The sequence below is a fragment of the Engraulis encrasicolus genome, chromosome 23 (genome assembly GCF_034702125.1).
Source record: "Engraulis encrasicolus isolate BLACKSEA-1 chromosome 23, IST_EnEncr_1.0, whole genome shotgun sequence".
In the NCBI taxonomy this organism is placed as follows: Eukaryota; Metazoa; Chordata; class Actinopteri; order Clupeiformes; family Engraulidae; genus Engraulis; species Engraulis encrasicolus.
Genome location: NC_085879.1, coordinates 3,764,589 through 3,788,471, shown reverse-complemented (window position 1 = coordinate 3,788,471; position 23,883 = coordinate 3,764,589). Strand labels below are relative to the sequence as shown.

The 23,883-nt window shown below is 42.8% G+C and overlaps 1 protein-coding gene and 2 long non-coding RNA genes across 3 annotated transcripts; 1 reads left to right on the top strand and 2 right to left on the bottom strand.

The window, feature by feature from the left end:
* Positions 1 to 2,383: 2,383 nt before the first annotated feature.
* On the bottom strand, positions 2,384 to 11,540 carry cplx2b (complexin 2b). Its single transcript, XM_063189839.1, has 3 exons — positions 11,323 to 11,540; positions 3,170 to 3,345; positions 2,384 to 2,741 (listed from the first exon to the last, which is right to left on the bottom strand). The coding sequence occupies exons 1-3, from the start codon at positions 11,351 to 11,353 to the stop codon at positions 2,544 to 2,546; spliced, it is 405 nt and encodes a 134-aa protein (XP_063045909.1). The 5' UTR covers positions 11,354 to 11,540; the 3' UTR covers positions 2,384 to 2,543.
* Positions 11,541 to 12,446: 906 nt separating this feature from the next.
* On the top strand, positions 12,447 to 17,858 carry LOC134439750 (uncharacterized). The gene is made up of 4 exons (XR_010032835.1): positions 12,447 to 13,565; positions 13,887 to 14,044; positions 16,908 to 16,979; positions 17,103 to 17,858. It is a non-coding gene; the product is annotated as an uncharacterized LOC134439750 (long non-coding RNA).
* A 136-nt stretch (positions 17,859 to 17,994) lies between these two features.
* LOC134439751 (uncharacterized) lies at positions 17,995 to 19,873 on the bottom strand. The gene is made up of 2 exons (XR_010032836.1): positions 19,208 to 19,873; positions 17,995 to 18,282 (listed from the first exon to the last, which is right to left on the bottom strand). It is a non-coding gene; the product is annotated as an uncharacterized LOC134439751 (long non-coding RNA).
* Positions 19,874 to 23,883: the final 4,010 nt, after the last annotated feature.

Genomic DNA, 23,883 nt, shown 5'->3' with positions numbered 1-23,883 from the left:
CTCAAAGCGCCAACGAGGACAATGGTACTAGCCTGCTGTCGGCCATCTTGGCCCAGGGGGATGTACTAAGAAGTTGGTTCAGGAGTAAGCCAGGTTAAGATGTTAAGACGTAAATCATCTATTAGAAGAGCCTGGAGTCCTCATTTTCGAAGGACTCCAGGCTCTTCTATTAAATGATTCACCTCTTAACGTGACCTAGTTTACTCCTGAACCAGCTTCTTAGTATACCCCTCAGATTGCACTAAGGTGAAACGCGTAAACATTTTGTTTATGTAGTCCTTACAGAGTGGCACTTACCACAACAAAATGACAGCATGTAATTCTAATTAGCTTCAATATCCTGATAGCACAAATATGACACATTCACTCGCTTACCTAGAGGTGGCAGAGTACACTACCTAAAGTCTCATTTGGCAACATTTTTTTGTCTAGTGCTCTCTAGGGAGGTCATTTGGACGATATGAGTATGACAACACAAGGTGTATTAATGCTTGGACATACTAACCACACCACCGGGGAGTTACCATTGGGATTCTATAAGGACAGATTCATATCATGTATTTCATAAATGTGGTGATAATGATATAGAAAAGCTTTGTCCAAGGAATTGGCAGTGGATTTATCTGATTGTCCGTGAGACTTTGTTGGCCACCTCTAGGTAAGTACTACGCACATTAGCAGAATAGGCTAAACTACAAGGATGTTTCTAGCCCTACCAATCGATGGATCGTGTATACATATTATTACAATAGTAAATTTATCTAAAATGTGGAATGTTTTTTTTGCATGTTTTAATATATTAATCTTGGAGGCGAATGATTGAGTTCCCTTTTCAATGTAGTTTTTTGTGTTTAAAAAGGCAGTGATATATTCTTATACATGAAAACAGGCAATTAGTCTTCAAATATATATCGCATGGTCAGGAGAGTACCTTCTGTAGATGTATATGTATGAGAGGGCATGGCCTCTCTCCCATTCTCTTAGTAATATGTCTAAAAGTTGTACATTTGAAAACAAGGGTTCGTGGTCCAGGCAGTATCGCTAAATTAACACTTGATGGGTAAATTATTTTTTATCGGAGGTAATCCTACGTTATATTAAAGGTAAAGAACGTGAGGCAAACTGACACACCTGAAAGAAGGTGGTGCCGCAGAACTTCAATACATTACAATGCTTTTTTTGCAATATATTAAAATATATTTACCGTTGTCTTTCATCAGATCAGTTTATCTGAATGTTATACAACATCCTGCCACCATATAGGAGAGATAACATAAAGGTATCTACATTATTTGTGTATTGTATATTCTTTTTTTTTTAAAAGCGTTGTGACACAGACGGATGTGCTGGCCACACCTTCAAGGTAAACTCCCATCATGCCGTTAAGGGAAGTGTATGAAGGCACAGTCTGTATAGCTACTCCCTCATGAGATCTTTTATCCAGCTCACTGCCACATGGAGAGGCCATGAACCACATTGGAACTGCACTCTCCACCTCCTAACCCAGTGTTGCCAGATGTATGATAGTTATCATATTTGTACCATTATTTTGTATTCTGTACGATTAAAACCACATGATGTGCATGACTGAGTTTTCATTCAGTTCATTTGGTTGCCTAGAAACAAGCATTTGATGTATTCGTGTACGTCAATTTCCTCCCAAAAGCCCCCCAAAATGATCATTTGGAGGTTTTGGTGCGATAGTTCCACATTTTCCATCTGGCAACCCTGTCCCTTCTGCTCTCTCTTCCCTCCACCATGTGAGGAGCTCATGACATGTGTTGCTGTACGGGGATGCTGACACTCGTGTCTCTAAGTACCGTGCACTACTGTGATGTTAAGATCATGAGCCCCACCTTGACATCTACAGTCTAGCTTTTGCATCTCACACTAATACACACACTAGTAAATCTCTTTGACAAACCCGATGACGTGGCATATTTGTGAACAGAATAGGTAGATACATGTAAGGGCATCATTTTATGCAGTGTAAACAGTTTCAACCTGAATGACCATTCAAAGACTAAGCTCTTATGCTGGGGGTTTGGGGCAGGGGGGGGAGGGTGCCGTTTAAGAAAGAACGACATCATTGAAAACAATTCCGACATTTAAAATAATAATAATAATATAAGGAATGTAAGAAATTACATCAAGGCAGTGATGAGCCCTCCACAGTTTGGCAAAAAACTACCCCAACTCTCCCAATCTCCATCTCTTCTAATACCAGACTTTTTTCGCCTCTATATCTCTCTCCTCTCTCTCTAACAATATCCGGCCCTGGAACTTTTGTAATGCCCCTCCCACTTCCTGTTAACCCTTCACTCTTTGCCCCCTCCACCCCCACAACCAACAACCACCCCACCCCACCTGTCCTCCTCTTCTTACTAGTCTGGGGTGCATTTCTCGAAACCAAAGTTGCTAAAACTACGTTAGCTACTTTGTTGTTTGCAATGCAACTTCCCATTGGTAACTACCCAAGTTGCTAACTGCTAACAACTACGCTTTCGAGAAAGGCACCCCTTGAGTGCAGCCTGCAGCGAGCATTACTTCTTGAACATGTCCTGCAGCGGCCCGGGGAGGAACTTGAGGACGGTGTCCAGGATGCTCTCGTCGTCCTCATCGTCATCGTCGCCACAGCCGGGGGGGACGGCCTTCTTCTGGCGCGTCAGAGAGCCCTCGCACGCCTGCTCCATGGCCGCCTTCTCCTCCGCCTCCTTCTCCTCCTTCTTCTTCAGCCCGTACTAATCAAACACGGAACAGAGTTATTCCAATATGAGTAAAATAGCATAAGTGACAGCCATTTAACAACTTTTAAGAAGTCTCAGCAAGTCAAAAAAGAAATCACTGGATATCGATTTTCTAGTTGCATTGTGACAACTGCTACATTTACATGACAGTTTTAATTCCGAATTAATGATTCCGAATGAAATAGTTTGGTTGAGTTTACTTTGATTTTTCATTTAATTCATTTAAGTGTTTACATGACGTTTTCAAAGCGGAATTAACTTTTTTTCAAAATTAAAGTGAGTTCATTCGTAAATAAATGTTTCATGTAACTGTAGTGAATGACAGTGTAACACTCCTAAACGTGGCTGGTCAGATTGGAGATTCACTTTGCAGCCACATTGCTTTGCCACGGTGATCGGTTCTGTACCGTATAAACACTCACTTTGTCTCGGATGGTCTGCCGTACTTTCTCCCTCTCGGCCTCCATGCGGGCGTGCTTGGCCTTCCTCTCCTCCTCCTGCTGCCGCAGGGCCTCCTGCCGCTCCTCCTCCTTCTTCTGGGCGTCCGGGTCCTTCTCCTCCTCACTGCCCAGCATCTTCCCCATGTCTTTGGTGGCCCCTGGAGGAGAGACAGGGAGGCAGGGATGGAGAGAGGGAGAGAGAATGGGAGAGAGAGAGATGCAGGGATGGAGAGAGGGAGGGACACAGGGATAGAAAGATGGAGAGAGAAAGGGAGAGAGAGGGATGGGGAGAGGGAGAGAGAGGGGTGCAGGGATGGAGAGAGGGAGGGTTACAGGGATGGAGAGAGGGAGGGATGGAGAGAGAGAGAACGGCAGAGATACATGAAGAAAGAGAGGAAAGACAAGAGAATGGAAAAGAGATGGGAAGAGGAAGGAACAACAGCACAGGTATGGCATGGAAAGAGTGGGGGGGGGGAAAGAGGAGCAAGGAAGGAAAGAGGAAGAGCAGCGGAGGGGTAGGAATGAAAGGAGATGCAGATGAGATCGAGATAGAAGGAGGTGGAGGGACCGAGAGGGATGGAGGGAGGTGATAAGAGAAAGAGAAAAGAAGATTCATTGAGCATCACAGAGTGTACTGTAGGCTGCCCCACACACCACTCCCCTAGACACATAAACACCATACACCACTCCTCTAGAGCCTTCCTGCTACTAGCCTGAGCACTGTGTGTTGTGTGTGTGTGTGTGTGTGTGTGTGTGTGTGTGTGTGTGTGTGTGTGTGTGTGTGTGTGTGTGTGTGTGTGGTGTGTGTGTGTGTGTGTGTGTGTGTGTGTGTGTGTGTGTGTGTGTGTGTGTGTGTGTGTGTGTGTGTGTGTGTGTGTGTGTGTGTGTGTGTGTGTGTGTGTGTTGTTGAGTTAGTGAAAGGGTAGGAAAACATGTCTGTGTTGGGTTGAAGCAGAAGCATAATGACAATGGCCTTATCAGAGCAGACACATACACATACACATACACATACGCATACACATACACATACACATACACATACACATACACATACACATACACATACACACACACACACACGCAAGCATGCGCATGCACGCACGCACGCACGCACGCACGCACGCACGTACAGCAATTGGGAGGAAAGGAAGAAAAATGAGAGGCCTAAAAGAGATGACAAATGTCAAGTAAAAAAAATGTGAATGGAGGTCTAACCATAGAGTAAGACACACAGTGTAGTGTAAAAGGAGCAGGAGGAGACAGGTCTCCAGTGACCAATGTGTCATTAATAATGATAGCTACACTAATGGCCATCATTAATATTCGCTGCTCTAGATCTATATGAGGTCACGGGGCAAGGGGAGAAGGAGAAAGTCAGATGAAAGGTGTGGACACGATATTTCAAATGTGGGCACTTGCGTATTTTCGTATTTTGTATTTGATCACATTAGATTCCTTAGTGTTTCTTTTAGACTACGCTGTACATGTTTTGTGTGAGCACTACTGCAACTAAATGGCCTTTTCTGAAGAGCTTTTCCATTCTCTGTTGTTGAGAGGAAGAATGGGATGGCTTTTTTTTGCCACCCTGTTTGCCCTTGTTTGAACCTCCAAACAGAGATTGCGTAATATTTGTTGGCTTGCTAAGCGGTTTTGCTATGCTTGCTGGTTACGAAGATCAGCTTGTGGTAGCTGAGCCTTCAGCGCCTGCCTCTCAGCGCCTGCCTCTACGTTGTATCTCTGACAGTAATGAGACGTTCAGCTATTTCATACTGTCCTTTACAGTATAGGACCAAATAAATATTAACCCATGTTAGCTTGATGCTGCGCATACGTTGTTTGACCTTTGGCGACTTTGACATACAGTATATTCAGTGAGGTTTTTTTTCCCATTAAAATATGGATGTTAGAGCTGAATGAACACATTCTAATGTAAAGTGAGGGTTCTAGCTTTTAAATGCAACGTACTGTTTGAATGTACTTCAGAGGCTGAGATATTAAGGTTTTAATAGAAAGAGGGCACCTTTTCCTAAAAAGGGTAGGCATTCTACAGGCGTTTTTTGCAGGTGCCTTAGGCTACAATGGGTTAATTCTTTGAATTGTTTAAATGTTAGTTATACAGTAAATGCTTCTCTTTAGCTTGACTCACAACTTGATGACCACAATTATAGTTGAAGAAACAGAACTGGGCAGAGTTTTATGCTGAGCCTAGTGCAATCAAACCACAACAGATCTCACAAGCGATCTGAACCGCCCACCTCACAGTCTTGCAAACACGTACAACAGCACAGCGGCTATTGTCCTGGGCTGACAATCGATCACAGATGCAGGACCACCTGAGTGAAAATGAATTATGTATTCACCAGCTGAGTACAAACTTTATCTGGATATTGATCCTGGCCACAGGCCAGACAGGCAAAGTGTTGAAGCCAACATTCACTGGGCCGGCTTGTTTTTTTTTATTTTCAGGAAGAGGCTCTATAACAACAACACGCTGTAATTTGATATACCCGTACTTGACATTGACTAAATGTAATCCTGTAAAGAACCAAGGTCAATAAACCTGTCTCATGCCAGCCCTCCAAAAAGCAAACTTGTTCGTTTCCAACCGACAGTCCGTCCGGCGCAGAATCAACAGTAGCCTAATAGGGTCACTGAATGCAACTAAAAAGTGGCACATCGTACTGTATATGGCAAAACATTGCATCACCATCATTTTGAATCACCTGTTATCAGGGAGCATACTACTACTAGCTCTCAAAGACAACAGCCAACATGATCCACAAAAACAGAAGAGAGGACAAATATGCCAAATACACAAGGTGAGGATGCGAGGCTAGACAATGAGCTGTGTCCCCATTGCCTGTTTATGGTGGCCAGATTAAATGGATAAATACCTACGACCCAGAGAGGAAAGTATCCTATGCATTTGGCACATAAGTTATAAGTGCAAATTGACATATGCATACTGTACTTTCATGTCTGGAATGGGACTGAGGCATGTCTACTATATTTCTTAGCATTAGGAACAATTTCAACCCCTCACATCAGCCTGACTATCACACCAACCCTGTGGACGAAGCTTGGTTTGGAAAATACAGACCGCCGTTGCTTGCACCCAAAAAGCAAGCCTGTCTCATGCACCTGAAAGATATATTTCTAACTTTGCTTTTTAGAATCAGCCTGCCTGTCACACAAAGCTGGACGGAGCTACCGTAGGTTTAGAAAACATGTGGCCTGAGTAGGAAGTCTGAGTTGATGCAATAGGCCTCAACTCACATCTGCCATCCTGGTTATTGTCATTACACACAGTACAATGAGATGTAAAGTTTTCCTTCATGGCGCACACTGCAAGGTATGAATATGTCAATGTAGATACATAAATAATGCACTAAGAAAAGCTACAAATCTACTATGCTGTAGAAGGACAAACAGTATGGAGGACACTGTGCAGACAGACAACAGACGCAACAGACTTGAGTTCAATTTTTGAGCAGCATACTGAGAAGCAGCGGTAGAATCAGCACAACATTCCATGTGATTCCAAATAATGGTCCTCCACATCCTGAGTATAAGAACAAGTCCAAGGACTTCAGAGAGTCCACGTGGAAGGACACACAAAATATAGTGTCTTTTACATCATTCTTTTGGCCTTTTTATATTGACAAAGCCTTGCCCTTATAAAAAACTGTATTTTTGGGGGGGATTTTATTATGTTTCAGATAGGACAGTGGAGGAGAGACAGGAGAAGAGGTGGGAGAGAGAGATGGGGAAGGATCTGGAAATGACCTGGGCTGGGAATCGAACCCGGGTCGCCCACGTAGCAGTCCAGGGCTCAGCAGTCAGAGACACAGCTGCGCTCTGTATTTCATATTTAATTGGAGTCCAGCAACTTCAGCCTTTTAAAGCAGACACGTGTGTGTGTCTTCAGTCAGTGCAGGAGATAGCATTAGGGCGTAATGGCACAGCACTCAGACGTTACCCCGCGACGCGACACAGAAGAGCATGATTCTGCATGAGCTGCAGGGATTAAAAACAAACAAACTGGAACAAACACCATCTGCGATCCCACCATTTAGCAGGAAGAGTGAGAAACGGGCGGACTCAAGGAAGGGAAGAGAGGAAGGATAGGGGGAACATAAGGAGAGAGGAGATACCCTCCCCCAGTGTGTGTGTGTGTGTGTGTGTGTGTGTGTGTGTGTGTGTGTGTGTGTGTGTGTGTGTGTGTGTGTGTGTGTGTGTGTGTGTGTGTGTGTGTGTGTGTGTGTGTGTGTGTGTGTGTGTGTGTGCATACGTGCGTGCGTCCGTGCCTGCGTGTGTGCGTGTGTGCATGTGTGTGCATGTGTGTGTGCGTGTGTGCGTGCGTGCGTGCGTGCGTGCGTGTGTATGTCAGACAGAGAGAGCGAGAGAGAGAGAGAGTAGAAGGGAGAGGTTAGGGCCCATTCATTATTGATGACAGGCATTTATTATGCATAACTTATGCATCCACCTCCTGCATGGATGCAGCTCAGCTCGTCACCTGGGTCTTTAATTGCCCCCATCTCTCCTTCTCAGGGCTCCTGGAGGGGAGGGCGGGCAGGGGGACGGGGACGGGGACGGGGACGGGGACAGGGGCACAAGGACCTACTAGCATGGGCCCATGCCTGCACAGCACACCCATGCCCCTTGACCTCATCCTTAATTGAGCAAAGCACTTGCATGGTAGGACACCTTGAAATGATAGATTGGGACTGGCGTTGGGGGTGGGGGTGGGTGTTATGGGCTGTCAGGCAGATTACCTTACCCACAATCCCCCTGGGGTCTATGTATGAGGCCAGGCCTCGAGAAGAGGGTCAGAGGTGGCCGTACTTCCTGCATGGCGGGGTAATAGATAAATGACTTGCAAGACGTCAGCATCATCACGGCAGAAACCGTCCGCACCCTACGAAAAGGAAGGTCATCTGTATGCATTCCTATAGATGGGTTCACAGTGTTTGTAAACACAATATTGTGAGGAGGAGCAAGACACTGGAAGTCAACCACATGAGCTGATTTGTTGACCAACAGCGGTTTCCAACAATCAGAGGTTGAGTTGTGCGCAGCTAGGTTCGCGCAGCCAGGGGAAAACAAAATGTATAGCATGTACAGCACTGAATATTGGGGTATTTGTTTTCCCTTGATATTGTACGATTGTGTCCCTCCATAGTGGCTTTGATTCTTGGCAATGTACAACATTTACCCATTCAGACAGATGTTGGCAGAACAGACAACAGTGAATGATATGAAAGATTGACGGAAAGTTTGCCGGAAAAAAATGTCTGTGAGTCAATACTGAATAGCAATTTCTGGGAAGAATGCTGACGTGTATTTGTTTTGGTACGTGAGCGGAGCTTAAGAAGTTGTGTGTATACACAGTGATTGCAGCAGCTAGGGCAAATCTTTTTCCAGCTCGTAACACGCCAACCCTTGCATATCCTTGTGTTCTTATACAGTGACTATTTTTGTGGATTTTCACTCGTCTTGTACTGCTTTGCATACAAGAACATCATGTCTCAAAATAGCAACTTCTTAAAAATAGGAATCAAAAGTATTCACCAGCGTGCCGAACAAAGCAGACAGAAGCAAGCAGGAATAGTCATGACAGTGATATTCCACCAGTCTACACACATGCAAATAATGTTAATACACACACTGCAATGGCTGAGGAAGAATCCTTTGTAGATTTTCTTTTAGAATTTAAAAGTATTTCTGGTTTCATTTCCTTGGTGTTTATTATTATGCAGATTGTCCCTCTCAGAGGCCCTCCACTTTGGCTGTCTATAAAAAACCTTGTAGTGACACAGGAACTATTTATGCACACGCAATGAGAACCTTCTTGTCTGCTGAAGTCATGCTAATGGCTGTATTTATGCATCAGAGGGAGGAGAAAAAGGGGAAAGAATAATTCTCTCTATTTAGAAACCATATGCAAATGTGTTGGCTTACCAAATTTGCGTGTGAATTACACATTTTTGTTCTTTGATGAAAGACAAAACAGACCAAAAACGATGTCAATTCCTAGCATAGAAATCTTGATGCGGTGGGAGGGTGGGGGGTGGTGGGTAGGGTGTTGGACTCTCCAGAAACAAACCATAGGGCTTTTGAATTGATCCTCCCAAGACTAGCTGATGAATCACCGTGAGGTGCCAGAGTCAGAGTACTCATGCTAATTCTTCTAATACTAATACGTGGCACATGATACTGCCCTAATGCATTACGCACCCTCAAAACAACTGTGTCACTAACTGTAATACTAATGTGGCGAAATATGACTACACATGCTTACCAATGCTGATGCCAAACCAGAGACAATGGTAATGCTGACTTAGCAGAATTGTTTTTAATGTTCTAGTGGGCCATTCTTTGTATGAGGGCATGTGAGTGAGAAATGGTGGTGGGTGGTGGTATTTATAAGCATGCAGACAATACATACAATAATCAATAAGTGGTTAAGTAATCTATAAAAACATATGGACAAAAATAGAGATTATTGATCATGCGTAAGTAACCAATATTTTATCTATCAATATACAGTATTTTCTTTCTTTCTTTTTGTCTTGCTGTAAAGTTTGGTCCAGGTTTGCTCCCACTCCTCTTCCCTTCCATATACAGTAGCGCTCACGAGCACGCCTACATGTTACAGACATCAGTCAATAGCTGGTGAAGTGACCGGGAGTAACAAGTGGAAAAAGAGGCTAGTGACTGTGCTTCTTTCTTTCTTTCTTTCTTTCTCTCTCTCTTTCTTTCTTTCTTTCTTTCTTTCTTTCTTTCTTTCTTTCTTTCTTTCTTTCTTTCTTTCTTTCTTTCTTTCTGCAAAATTTGCTCCAGGTTCACCATCAGTCCTTTTCCCTTCCACATAGCCCCACGTGAGCATGCCTACATCTCTGCTCTACATGGAGTTTTAACTGTCTGCATGGAGCCAAAAACATTCGACAAATAATTTTCACAGCCTTGTGTGGCACTTGTTTTGCGCAGTCAGCTGAGGAAAAGAGAAGGGACACGGGCCATTGCCTCCGCCTGGCAGACAGCAAAGACACGGTGCATGTCTCACAGTAATCTCAGAGGGCTGGGATGCTCTCGTTTCACAAGAACCCCACGGAGTCTCAAAAGCCACGGCTTCATTTTCAGCTTGCCAACCAGGAATATTGTGCCCAAAGTTCATGTTCATGTGTTGCATTTGCAATACTCTCTCTCTGCCAGCGAGATACAGCACATGGAAAGTAGGTACCGTATACCGTGCCTGTGTTTATGTGTGTGTGCACATTGTACACTTGGTTCTACCCTTCACACAATGTCATTCTTTTATTTCTAGTAAACACAGCATTGGAAAAAGATAAATACCACTAGAGTTCAACCACCCATTTAATTCATGCTCGTAGAGCAACCACAAAATCCGCGACCCAATAGCCTGTCTGACTGGCGTGGACAGAACCTCTACAAGAAGCAGAACCAGACAGGAGACAGAATCTAGGCTGCTTCATTTAGGAAAATAGGGAAAGAGGTTCCGCCTCTTTGCCTTGTCCAATTGGATTCCATCAGGCCGCGATACAGACATAAGGAGGATGTCATGTGACCACGGGCTCAAGACAAGGCAATTTTCCGCCCCCGGGGGCTCGGTGGGGATTGGCGGGAGGGGAATAAATCTATTTTTATGACCCCTCTGCTCATTCTTCTGATGAATCCAAATCAGGGAAATTGATTCAAGGGCTCGTTGACCTTTAGGCAAAACATATCCATGTTGATGGCCATATGCATCGCACAGCTTGGGGTGTAAAATATACTTGGCGGAAGGCGCAGAGGGTCTGTGGGGCTTGTATAAATGTCATGAGATATCATGAGATAACATTAAGGCTGGTGGAGTATTGAGAGGAAGGGAAGAGAACAGCACAGCAAAACATTTGTCTCTTGTTGTCTACGCATATGTCCCTTTGCTTGCAATGAATGTTTGATTTGTGTATCTCAATCACCTGCCACATAATGACTTAGATTTAATTGCAGACTTTGTAGTATTTACGGTTTCTTTCACCTGAAATGCAAACATGCAACATACATATTTAACCCGCAGATGTAACAGGTAGTTGACGCTGTGAAACAATATGAAGTGGATCAGTGGGACTTACCCCCGAGAGCCTGCTTCATCACAAAATCCATGTTGCACTTGTGTGGTGTGTCTGGGTCTCTTGGCAGAAAGAGCTAAAGAGAGAGTCGCATGCAGCCCACCGTGTCCTGCAGGCCTGGCTTGCCCCGCTTGCTGTCAATACGCGCTGCACTCGGGATAAATCTCTACAGGTCCTGTGGGGGGAAAGGCAGAGACAAACTAATCAGTGAGAGCATTAAAGGGAGCATTGTCTGGAACAAATACCCCACACTGTTGCTTGCATCGGTGCACAGCTCTTATGAAGGGCTAAGAAAGACTATTTCCTTTAAAAAAAAAAAAAAAAACGTCACAGAGGTTGGATAAAGTGATCATATTCAGACAGGCACCATTTGCAGGTATTTTGTTATCTGGTTCTGCACTGCTTTAATAAACACTCCCAGCATAAAAAAAGAAATTTGAGCCATTGTTATCTCGCTACAGGGGTGGGGAACCTTTTTCATTCGAAGGGCCACATCAAATTCTTCAGAGGGCCGTAAAAGTCCTCCAAGGGCCATACTATGAACACAAACCAGGATTTCCCTCTGAACTTTAGGCCTATATTGACGGCAGCCACCTTTAAAACACACCCCACCTTCTCTAGTACCCCTGAATATAGCTTAAGTATATTGCAAATGTAATTTCTAAGCTTCATTTACAAAATATGTCATATTTCATGTGAAGCTGCATAACATTAAAATCATATCGGGGGGCGTAAACGGCCCTCGAGACAGAGGTTCCCCACCCCTGCTACACCAATACGATGTCAGCACAGTCAACATGCTAAAACACAGTTCATTGAATCTGACTTCAGTGACTTGACTCAGATGATTGAACAATGATCAATCTGCAGTCGCGCTCAAATGTAAAACCCTATTAAAATACGTAGCTAAATATGCACTCATATGCTGTTGTAATCTAACTCTATTCAAGTAGTCTCCTGAAGGAGGGAAAATCTTACCAATGAATGGTAGGCCCACATATTTTGGAACATTCTGTTCCAACTTTGTCTAGCACTCACAACAGTTGTTGGATGAGACCTCTAAATGTCAGCGAGACAATTTGCCAGTAAGTAAAAGGCATGATGCATCATCACCTACGGTGGCCCAGTAGTGCAATCAATGTTTACATTATACAACACAAATAAACAACTTTGAAAACAAAATTACATTGAGAATACACACTTACATATTGAAAACAAGTTGACATTTCACAAAACACATTAACAAATGTAAAAACAACTCTACAAAACACATAGGGCAACTGACATTAACAAGTTTGAAAACAAAATTACATTTGCATTACACACTTTCATCTTTAAAAAACGAATTACTATTTCATAAAACACATTAATAAATGTACAACAAACAAAACAAAAAACAAATCTAAAATACATTACAAATAATCTAAAATACATTTCAATGATCTGACAAAAAAAAACCTTTGATACAAATCACATTAACAAGTTTGGAAACAAAATTAGCCTACATTTACAATATCTTACTTGAAAAAAAAAAAGAAAACATTTCATTAAACACATTTGCAAATGTGAAAGCAAATGAACAAAACACAAAAGCAAACTGCGAGACACATTTACATTTCACGAAACACAAAGCAAATTAACAAAACACAAAAGCAAACTGCGAGACACATTTACATTTCACGAAACACAAACGCAAACTCCAAAAACACATTACATTAACGAAATTTCTTACGGAAGTAAGAAATTTCTTACGGAAGTGAGAAATTTCTTACGGAAGTGGTGTAGGTGCCCAACGCGTTCCTCCTGCCTGATCCGTTCCCTAATGGGGCGTCAGGAAAGCGGACGTGACGAAACAGGAAATAGTGAGGAATAATTACATACTTTCAGCGAGTGGATGAGACGGTCGATGCGGCGAGTGAAGAGCATTCATTTTTTAGCATTTATTTGATCGTTCTGAGAAAAATTGTCCGGTAACATACACACACACATGTATTGCCCGTCTTGTGGCCTTTGCTTCATTCGCCTTATTCACCCGGAACGTTCTAAAGACGTTGAGGGGTACACTTCAGGGGTACATTCGGCAACGCACCAGCTGTCATAGCGCCTCACTGTTGTGTGCCCAAATGTTCGTCCTCAAAGAGAAAAAATCCTACCGTGGACAGACTTTCCACCGTTTCCACAAAGAGCAGGCACTTCGCCGTGAATGTATAAATCAAATCAAGAGGGATCCTGGTCCATATTTCAAGGTAAGAGGCAAAATTATGTTCAATCATACGCATTAGCTAGCACAAATAAGCTAGCTCGCCAAACTTGTCATGACTCATGTAGCCTAATGAAGCGAATGCCTCGGTGAAATAAAAAAAAATATGAATGTGTAATTACACAACGCTACATTTATATGATGTTTCCAGATCGCTATTTCAAGATTATGCTTTTAACTGTGTGGTAAGCGATCCGATGGCCACTGATTTTGTGCTACCAGAACCAGTAGCATAGTCCTACGTGTGCCAAAATCAAGTTGTTTTGCTAACGAACTAAAATGCATACCCTGGTATTTATGGTTACAGATCAACGCTGAGACCAAGGTTTGCTCTGAGCACTTTGAGAAGCAGTGTTTTGTAAAGACCGCCCGTTGAATCACAAAGCTTATAAAGGATGCTGTGCCAACTTTGTTCGCCTGGACTTAAGAGAGGCCAAAGAGGAGAATCATCATTCGCAGACCGAGGTTAGTTTGTTCAGTCAATATTCAACTGACATGTGTTTACCAACCCTCTAATAATAATAATAAACTGAGAATAGTTAGCCATAGGAATAGCCTACATTTAAATTTAGACAAAAGACTGGAGAATTAATGTATGTGCTGGAGATATATTTGTTTGCATTGATCATGTCCTCCTGAGTCATGAGCCAAAGATTTCAAACTGTGATGTTATTACATTGCATTACATTTCACTTAGCTGACACTTTCATTTTATTCAAGCTAGAGGATTAGGCCCTACAGTAAAGTTATGATCCCAGACAGGGAGACTAGAGCAGGGCAGTCATGGGTGAGCGGTTAGATTGCCGGTTCGACTCCCGACCCGCCAGGTTGGTGGGGGGAGTAATCAACCAGTGCTCTCCCCCATCCTCCATGACTGAGGTACCCTGAGCATGGTACCGTCCCACCGCACTGCTCCCCATGGGGTGCCACTGAGGGCTGCCACCTTGCATGAGGCATGAATGCAATTTCGTTGTGTGCAGTGTGCAGTGTTCACTTGTGTGCTGTGGAGTGCTGTGTCCATGGCCGTAGCCACATATGAGGTACCTCCCTTATTTTTAGAGAAAATAATATTTTTCATACATGAAAAGGGGATCTTCTCCAGAAATCTTTTCAGCTGCAAAACATACTGTAAACTGTGGTCATACTAGTAAATATTAGTTCATTATTTAGCAAATATTCATGAAAAGACCAAAATTGGCACACAAAAAAACAGCATAGTTTCAATGAGCAACATAGTTACAATAGATACTCCGGGCAACATCCTACACAGTGCACCTTTAAAAATGTGTGGTGCGCTGCGCGTGCACTATGGACCTCCCTTATTTCAAATTCCTGGCTACGGCCATGGCTGTGTCACAATGACAATGGGAGTTGGAGTTTCCCAATGGGCTTTCACTTTCACTTTTCTTTCTCTCAAGAGGCACACTTTTTGGTGCATTCCGCTTTCCTCTTTTGCAGTAATACTCTTAATGGCATAGGTCCAGAGCCGTCCATTAGGAGAGTTGTGCCAACCGGGGACCAGGAAGTCAGTTGGTGATGTGATTCACTTAGATTAAAATATTTCTAAACAGCAACTATGTGTTCGCTGTAGACCAACACAGAACCATTACATAACAAACAAAGAATGTTTACCACATTGTCTGTGTGCTACGGCCACCGCCCAGAGCTAAAGTAACTAGCCTACTTCTATTGGAACTCAAGTCAATGGAGATTTTTGTGTAAAACGCTCCATGAGGCTCCTTGAGAGCCACCATTGCTGTGGAAAGATTGGACCATAGAGGTCTATGGGAGTGACGTAACTCTCATATTAGACTGCTCTGGCATAGGCCAGTGTGCTGCTGACCACATATTTCTTCCACCTGCTTGGTATGTGATGGAACTGATGTACGCCAATATGAAGGGGGCCTAGAAAGAATTTCTATCTCCCATTCTGGATGCATGATTGCCTGTGTTGTGCTCTAAAGCGACTGCCTGCCATAAAACGGAGGACTTCATGGACTGCCCCCCTGTAACTCTGTTTGGACTACAGAGGGTTAGCTCCATCAAATTCACTGCACATACACCTGGCACCTTCCACTATCATCACCCATACATTTTGGTGAGTAATGCCCTTCACAATCCTGACTTACAGGGGATAATCACCGTCTTGCAATGCCTTATAACTACGGGGTTGCGAGAATGTGTCTGCCCCCTGTATGTCTGGATTGCTAAGGGCATTACTCACCAAAATGTAGGGTGCCAGGTAGTGAATTTCATGGAGCTAACCCTCTGTCGTCTAGAGTTACAGGAGAGCAGTCCATGAGTAATTTGTTTTATTGCAGGCAGTCGCTTTAGAGCACAACACCAGTAGCACTGTGCAGTAGGATTCCTTTAACTTGCTTAATTTCATCAAACGAATGCAGGCTGTGTTCTATCGTACCCCGGTTACTGGAAGTAGACCTGGAAGTCGTAGCCTAATCATACATTGACTGCGCAGCCCAAGTGTTTGAATATTTGCATTATTTTAAACGGTGTCTGGCATAACCTAAAATTAGCCCTTCAGACAATGCATTTTCAAACTGGTGCCGTGCTGCGATAAGTTTTACGGCCCTTGATTATGTGATTCCATTTGGTATGGTTGCTTGGTGGGTGCGGCCTAACAAATTGACATTTGAATGAAAAATGGTTAGCCAGGGTATACAAATACATTCTTTGCTTTTATGGTTTGATTAAGTAGCCCTACAGCTGTTATATTGTTATACTGACATGTGTGTACCAAACCTCTTTAATAATAATTAAAAAACGGAGAATAGTTTGCCATAGGAATACATTTAAATTTAGACAAAATACTGGGGAATTAATATATGTGCTGGAGATATATTTGTTTGCATTGTTGACTTAGTTATTACCATATTTGTCAGGGTATGGTTACAGTCCCTGGAGCAATGTGTCAGTGAGCAATGTTATGTGCCTTTCTCAATGGCACTTAAGCCATGGAGAGGTCAGGGGTATTCGAACCTGCAACCCCCAGATTAAAAGACCAACTCTCTAACCACTAGGCCAGTGTTTCCCAACCAGGGGTACGTGTACCACTAGGGGTACGCGAGCACACAGCAGGGGGTACTTGGAAAAATTTAATTTTAACAAACATATGGAGCTTAGTTACATTGGGATGGAGAAAGCGATATAGAACTTGACTTAGGGGGTACTCATGGCACAATGAAAAGGCTTGGGGGTACACAAGACAAAAAAGGTTGGGAAACATTGCACTAGGCCACGGCTGCCCCACCACTAGGCCACGGCTGCCCTGTGTATGTTGTGACTCCTGTCCTGTGTGTTTCTTTTTCAGTACGGATTCCATGGAGGTGGATGAAAACCAGCCTGATGAGAACCAACCTGATGTGAGAAGGGATGCCTTGAGGTAAGTTAATGAATTGTATTTAGTTGTGCCATAGTTTGTAACTCATTACTGCATTCAGTTTTATACCGGTTAGGAATTGACAGTTTGATCACAACTAGTAGTGTTGTCTTTTTGCCCCTCCAGCACAGATGTACCTCCTCCACACCCGTACCATGATTATGCTGTTCCACCGCTGACACCAGAGGAACAACTTGAGGCGGCTCGCAAGCACATCATTGAGCAAGACAAGTTAATAGCACAACTCAAAGATAAAGTGTTCAGTGTGTCAAGATTCCAGTGTGATGATAGTCCGATGTCATTTTACACAGGATTCCCAGACTATGCCACCTTTAAAGCTGTATATATGGCTCTACAGCCCACAGCCACAAGCATGGTAGGATGGAGTCAGGCTCAAAGGCTTAGACAAACAGAGGTACAGGTCATTAGACAGGCATTTAATATCTCCAAACTAGCAACTATGGACCAGTTCTTTCTCTTTCTCTGTTGCCTCAGACAGGGGTTTGCTGAGCAGGACCTTGCGGTGCGCTTTGGTGTGTCACAGTCAACTGTGAGCAGAATCTGTCACCTGGGCTAACTATCGATACTTCATGTTAGGATCTCTCCCCATTTGGCCTTCAAAAGCCACAGTAGATGAATGTATGCCTACTTGTTTTCAAAACACTTACCCAGACACCAGAGTCATTCTAGACTGTACAGAAATATATGTGCAAATGCTTAGTTTGCAGGTACTTAACTCCAAAATCTATTCCCATTACAAGGGCAACCCAAATTTCAAAGGCCTGATTGGAATTGCCCCGTCTGGTGAGGTGTCATTCGTTAGTGACCTGTACACAGGCTTCATATCCGAGAAGGAGATTACAGAATTGTCCGGCATCCTAGCAAAATTTTATGGCGTCATACCCATGACACTAGTAGGCTCTGTTAACCAGATGTGGGCAGTGAGTGCAATGTTAAACTTCCAAGGCCCATTATTCTGAAATTCTGAAAAATTCAGTCACAAGTGAAACAGGAAACATACATTGAATTGATGTTTATTTGTACAAATCTCTCATGCTTCAAATGTACATGATATTCATGATATATCATCATATTATACGAAATGTTCTTATACTAAATGTTGTTGTTATATAATAATGTCTTGTATTATTCATACATCATTTCTCTTTGAAATTATAATAAACAAACCTGTGAAATGCAATCATTTGTTTTTGTTTACTGACTTTTTGTACAGTGCAGGCAGGAAGGAGGAGGAAAAAAAACTATCAAGTTTAGCGTTCATCTCTTGGCCATGGGAAAGCTCCAGCTGTAATAGATCAGAATACAAAACATTAGAAAAATGTTGTGTACAGCATATGGGTCGATGACATTTTTTGTGGCAGGTCAGGTGATATCTCAGCTAGTACCATATTGTATAAAATTATTTGAATTACTTAATTTGAAATGTACCACCCTGATACTGATATGTTTGTAATACATGGCCAGATTCATATTTAGGCCTAAGTCCTTTTTGAAAGTAATTTATGTAACAGTAGTGTAATGCCATGCATTTTAAACATAGTAATATTGTAGTGTACAGGATTATTTTGAAAAGACAGTAACATGTGATCAGTAATGCATTACAGTTTTTGAGTAACTTTCCCAACACTGGTAATAACTAGAGTAACTAACTCCAAAGGCACCATGACTTCAGTAGCCTACAAACACAGTACAGTAATCATGGACACAATCAACTGACAGAGGGTAGAGGAACACCGCTTGAAAAACTGTTTCCAATACAGCAACAAGTCCCAGAGTACCGGTATATTTTGCCATTTTGGAATTATTTTGTCTGCTATTTTCTTATCACCTCACCATACATGGCCATCTCTGATTCTCCACCCCCCCCTCGACGTTTACCGTAGCCAATGTTGTGCGTTTAGGGAACAGCGTTTTCCTCGACAACCTCTGTCAATGCTCTTTGATCTGAGCAACTGCGATAGGACCATCAACACTTTGCCCTGTCTGGTTATACTATTTGACATGCAACATGTTTAATCACCATAACTTAACGCCATGTTAAACGCGTGGTGCTGATATTAGGCCTATAGACAGGGGAAGTGTATCAGATCTAAACATGTAGGAAGCAGTTGACATTCACATGCACACCCGTGCCTCACAGATGCCGTAATAAACAACAACGTTTTTTTTTTGTGGTGTTACATTTTACACATAGCTCGATTGAAGCTCACCTGAGTAATGCTCTTCCTAGAGCTCAGAAGGCACAGCATCCTTTATAAGCTTTGTGATACCACAGGCGGTCTTTACAAAACACTGCTTCTCAAAGTGCTCAGAGCAAACTTTGGTCTCAGCGTTGATCTGTAACCATAAATACCAGGGTATGCATTTTAGTTCGTTAGCAAAACAACTTGATTTTGGCACACGTAGGCCTATACTGGTTCTTGTAGCACAAAATCAGTGGCCATCGGATCGCTTACCACACAATTAAAAGCATAATCTTGAAATAGCGATCTGAATGAATGAATGAAACTTTATTGTCATTGTACAGGTACAACAATCATATAAATGTAGCGTTGTGTAATTACACATTCATATTTTTTTTTTATTTCACCGAGGCATTCGCTTCATTAGGCTACATGAGTCATGACAAGTTTGGCGAGCTAGCTTATTTGTGCTAGCTAATGCGTATGATTGAACATAATTTTGCATCTTACCTTGAAATATGGACCAAGATCCCTCTTGATTTGATTTATACATTCACGGCGAAGTGCCTGCTCTTTGGGGAAACGGTGGAAAGTCTGTCCACGGTAGGATTTTTTCTCTTTGAGGACGAACATTTGGGCACACAACAGTGAGGCGCTATGACAGCTGGTGCGTTGCCGAATGTACCCCTGAAGTGTACCCATTGACAGTAAATAGAATGGACGCCAAATCAACGCTATTTGCCGTTCAACGCTTTGAAGCCAGATTTGGGAACATTCCAACTTACATTCCACCTTAGCAACGCCAAACGCAGGTGCTGATTGGACAACAACAAGACTTCTAACTGTCAATCAAACCATGTTCTGATGCTCATTGGTCAATTTAACTTTTAATATCTCTCTAAAACAAAACATCACCACAAAAAATCACCACCCTGGTAAGTTGGAGAGCAAGGGGACCTACTAGTTGAGCGAAAAATGATCCCCCTGGAGTGGCATTTAAGGGAGATACAGGGTTTTATGTCTCTCATAGGAATGAATGGGATTTGGCCATTTTTTGGTCTTTTTGGGTCCAACCTTGGCTCCAACTTGGCTTCAACAATGAAATAGAATTTTGGCCTCCATTCTATTTACTCTCAATGAGTGTAACCCTCAACGTCTTTAGAACGTTCCGGGTGAATAAGGCGAATAAACAAACGCCACAAGACGGGCAATACATGTGTGTGTGTATGTTACCGGACAATTTTTCTCAGAACGATCAAATAAATGCTAAAAAATGAATGCTCTTCACTCGCCGCATCGACCGTCTCATCCACTCGCTGAAAGTATGTAATTATTCCTCACTATTTCCTGTTTCGTCACGTCCGCTTTCCTGACGCCACATTAGGGAACGGATCAGGCAGGAGGAACGCGTTGGGCACCTACACCACTTCCGTAAGAAATTTCTCACTTCCGTAAGAAATTTCTTACTTCCGTAAGAAATTTCGTTAATGTAATGTGTTTTTGGAGTTTGCGTTTGTGTTTCGTGAAATGTAAATGTGTCTCGCAGTTTGCTTTTGTGTTTTGTGTTTTGTTAATTTGCTTTGTGTTTCGTGAAATGTAAATGTGTCTCGCAGTTTGCTTTTGTGTTTTGTTCATTTGCTTTCACATTTGCAAATGTGTTTAATGAAATGGTAATTTGCTTTCACATTTGCAAATGTGTTTAATGAAATGTTTTTTTTTTTCAAGTAAGATATTGTAAATGTAGGCTAATTTTGTTTCCAAACTTGTCAATGTGATTTGTATCAAAGGTTTTTTTGTCAGATCATTGAAATGTATTTTAGATTATTTGTAATGTATTTTAGATTTGTTTTTTTGTTTTGTTTGTTGTACATTTATTAATGTGTTTTATGAAATAGGAATGAGTTTTTTAAAGATGTAAGTGTATAATGCAAATGTAATTTTGTTTTCAAACTTGTTAATGTCAGTTGCCCTATGTGTTTTGTAGAGTTGTTTTTACATTTGTTAATGTGTTATGTGAAATGTCATCTTGTTTTCAATATGTAAGTGTGTATTCTCAATGTAATTTTGTTTTCAAAGTTGTTTGTTTGTGTTGTATAATGTAAACATTGATTGCACTACTGGGCCACCGTACATCACAGGCAAACAGAGTAAATGTCACACGTCCCTCTTTGTTTAATGCCCTTTTAAACCAAGGAGCTCTAAAAGTCCAGAAATGACATTTTAAAAGCTAATACAGGCCCCAGTGGGCAGAGGGGAAAGGAAGAGACCAAACTCACAAAGGTGTATCTGTGGGGAAACAACTTGGTGCTGTAATGACACATCAGTGTATACTAACCCACTGTTTTTAAGATCTACAACCTCCCTGACAAGCCGAGCCAGAGTCCCATCTGTCCATTTGGGTGTGAGTGATAATTGGGACAGGGGCTTGTCAATACCCAATTACGTAGATGCAATATGTCGGCATCCTCACTAGGTGAAAGCCCATTTGTTGACAGAGCTGGTTAAAGGTGCTGGAAAGCTCATGCAGCACTCCAGTTACTCCACCATTTGCCGAAATGCATATAGCCTAGCAATATTGTTTTTCTTGCTAAATCAATTTAAAAATAAATAAATTGGTAATTAAACTGGCACACGAAATAAATGTCACAGGCTTCATATGCTTGGTCGAAATGCAGCGTTTCAAACCCCACGGCAGTGCACAAGTAAACATGAGCGTTTTCTTAAAACCATAGCCTATGCAAATCCACCACTGCAGTGGGTTCCAAAACCAGTTCGTCAGAGGGGTTGCACACACTCGCACACAGCCACACGCGCGCCCTACCACCCGTCTGCAGGCTCGCTATGCGCTCTCGACGTTTTGTCAATAAACATCGCAGCGTCCACCACTAAGCGGAGCGTCGAGGTGGAAATCAGCACCACGGACAGCGCCAATTTCTTCGAAAGCAAACCGACGGCTCTGTGTATCACTTGTAGCCTCAGCTACAACAAGTGATAAACGCGAACCACGTTCCAACATTAAACGGTGGCATTGCATTGTTGAATTTGTGTGTTATACGCGGCAACAACAGGCTCTGTGATGAAACGCAACAATAAAATCAGAGACTGTGTCTCAATAAATGATGGGATAGACGCCTTATATGTTTACACCGTAGAGCCAGGAGTCATTATGTCACCGACACCGTTTCCCCGGCAGCACAATGAACTGGTTACCTCTAACATTCAAACAGTTAGAAAGCCATGACTTAAAGAGGCAGTAGGCTAGACACAACCTAGACGTAAATAGCTTTTTGTTTCAGAAACAAAAATCTAATATACAAAACACTGTAACAATCCGAATGCCCAGAACAAATATGCTCAACATTTTGCAACAAACGTCGGTAATCACCGCTTTGAAAAATGTGAAAGGGAGCATTTGAACTAATAGCGAAGTAGCCAATAAACGAAGCGAAAGTAATTAGCGGGAACAAATACACTCATGCATCTTACCATTAAAATATTACAACGGTATTGTCCAATGTATAGCTACTGATCCACGCTGCAAATCTCTCTCGCGCGCTACTAACCTCTTTCACTGTAAACCGATTCATGGGCTGGTTAAATGATCAATCATTTGTGACAACGCACAGTCTCTCTCCCCCCCTCTCACTCTGAGCAGAATGGAGGTGTGGTGTGTAAGCAGGAAGCAGAGAGAGAGAGAGAGAGAGAGAGAGAGAGAGAGAGAGAGAGAGAGAGAGAGAGAGAGAGAGAGAGAGAGAGAGAGAGAGAGCAAGTAAGTGGGAGAGAGCAAGCTGGCAGCAAAGGGCATTCATACTTGACATCCTGAGGGCTTTGTGGGATCTATGGTTTTACAATAATGGGACACAATGATGTGTGGCATATGATTCCTCCACTGCTACTGGCATGCTCTTCACTAAGGTAAATCACAACACAACTGGGAGAAAAGGTGTCAGTGGCGCCAAGCCTTCTGTCCCTGAGAAAATACTGCTGAGGAGACCAGCTGAGTGTTACTTAAGTTTCAGGAGCGACTGTGTTTGACCTATTCTGACACACAAGCCATACGCAACGCACCCACCTCCCTCTCCCCTTTGAATGGTCAAGCCTGGCTGCCTTTACTGGTACTGAGAATCAATTATAGCAATTGAGAACCAAAAATCGATACAGATCTGCAGAAACGGAGAAATTCCCCTATGCACGATCCATCCATCCCAACAACTGGGGTTATGCGGATCATTTGGAGTGGTCATCTTTTGGTGGCGAAAAACCACCATATTCATTAAAGGATATTAAAGACTGTGCTGACTACAGCAAGCATGTGGAGGGGAATCGTGGCGGGGTGGGATGGTGTGGGGGATGGGGAAAGCAGGGCGCAATGATGAAATGAAACAGTTACACAGAGGGGGCCCATTGCAGCGCTGTCTAAAGACACCCTTGGATGACCTTGGAGCAGCTTGACACTCCACCAAAAGCATATGACACCCAGGGCCTTTGGGTGGCCACATCCACTCAACAGCTTCTTGTCCAAAGCTCAGCTATTTAAGAGGGCCAACTGCTCCCACCCAGAAAGCCAGTGTGATTTGATTGCTTATGGAGAAGCCTGAGAGACTGGACCCTGCTGGTTTATTTCCTCTGACTATCATTGTATCACACAATATAATAAGTAAAGTAAATATGCAAGTAGCCTCTTAGTGCAGATGGGATCGCCT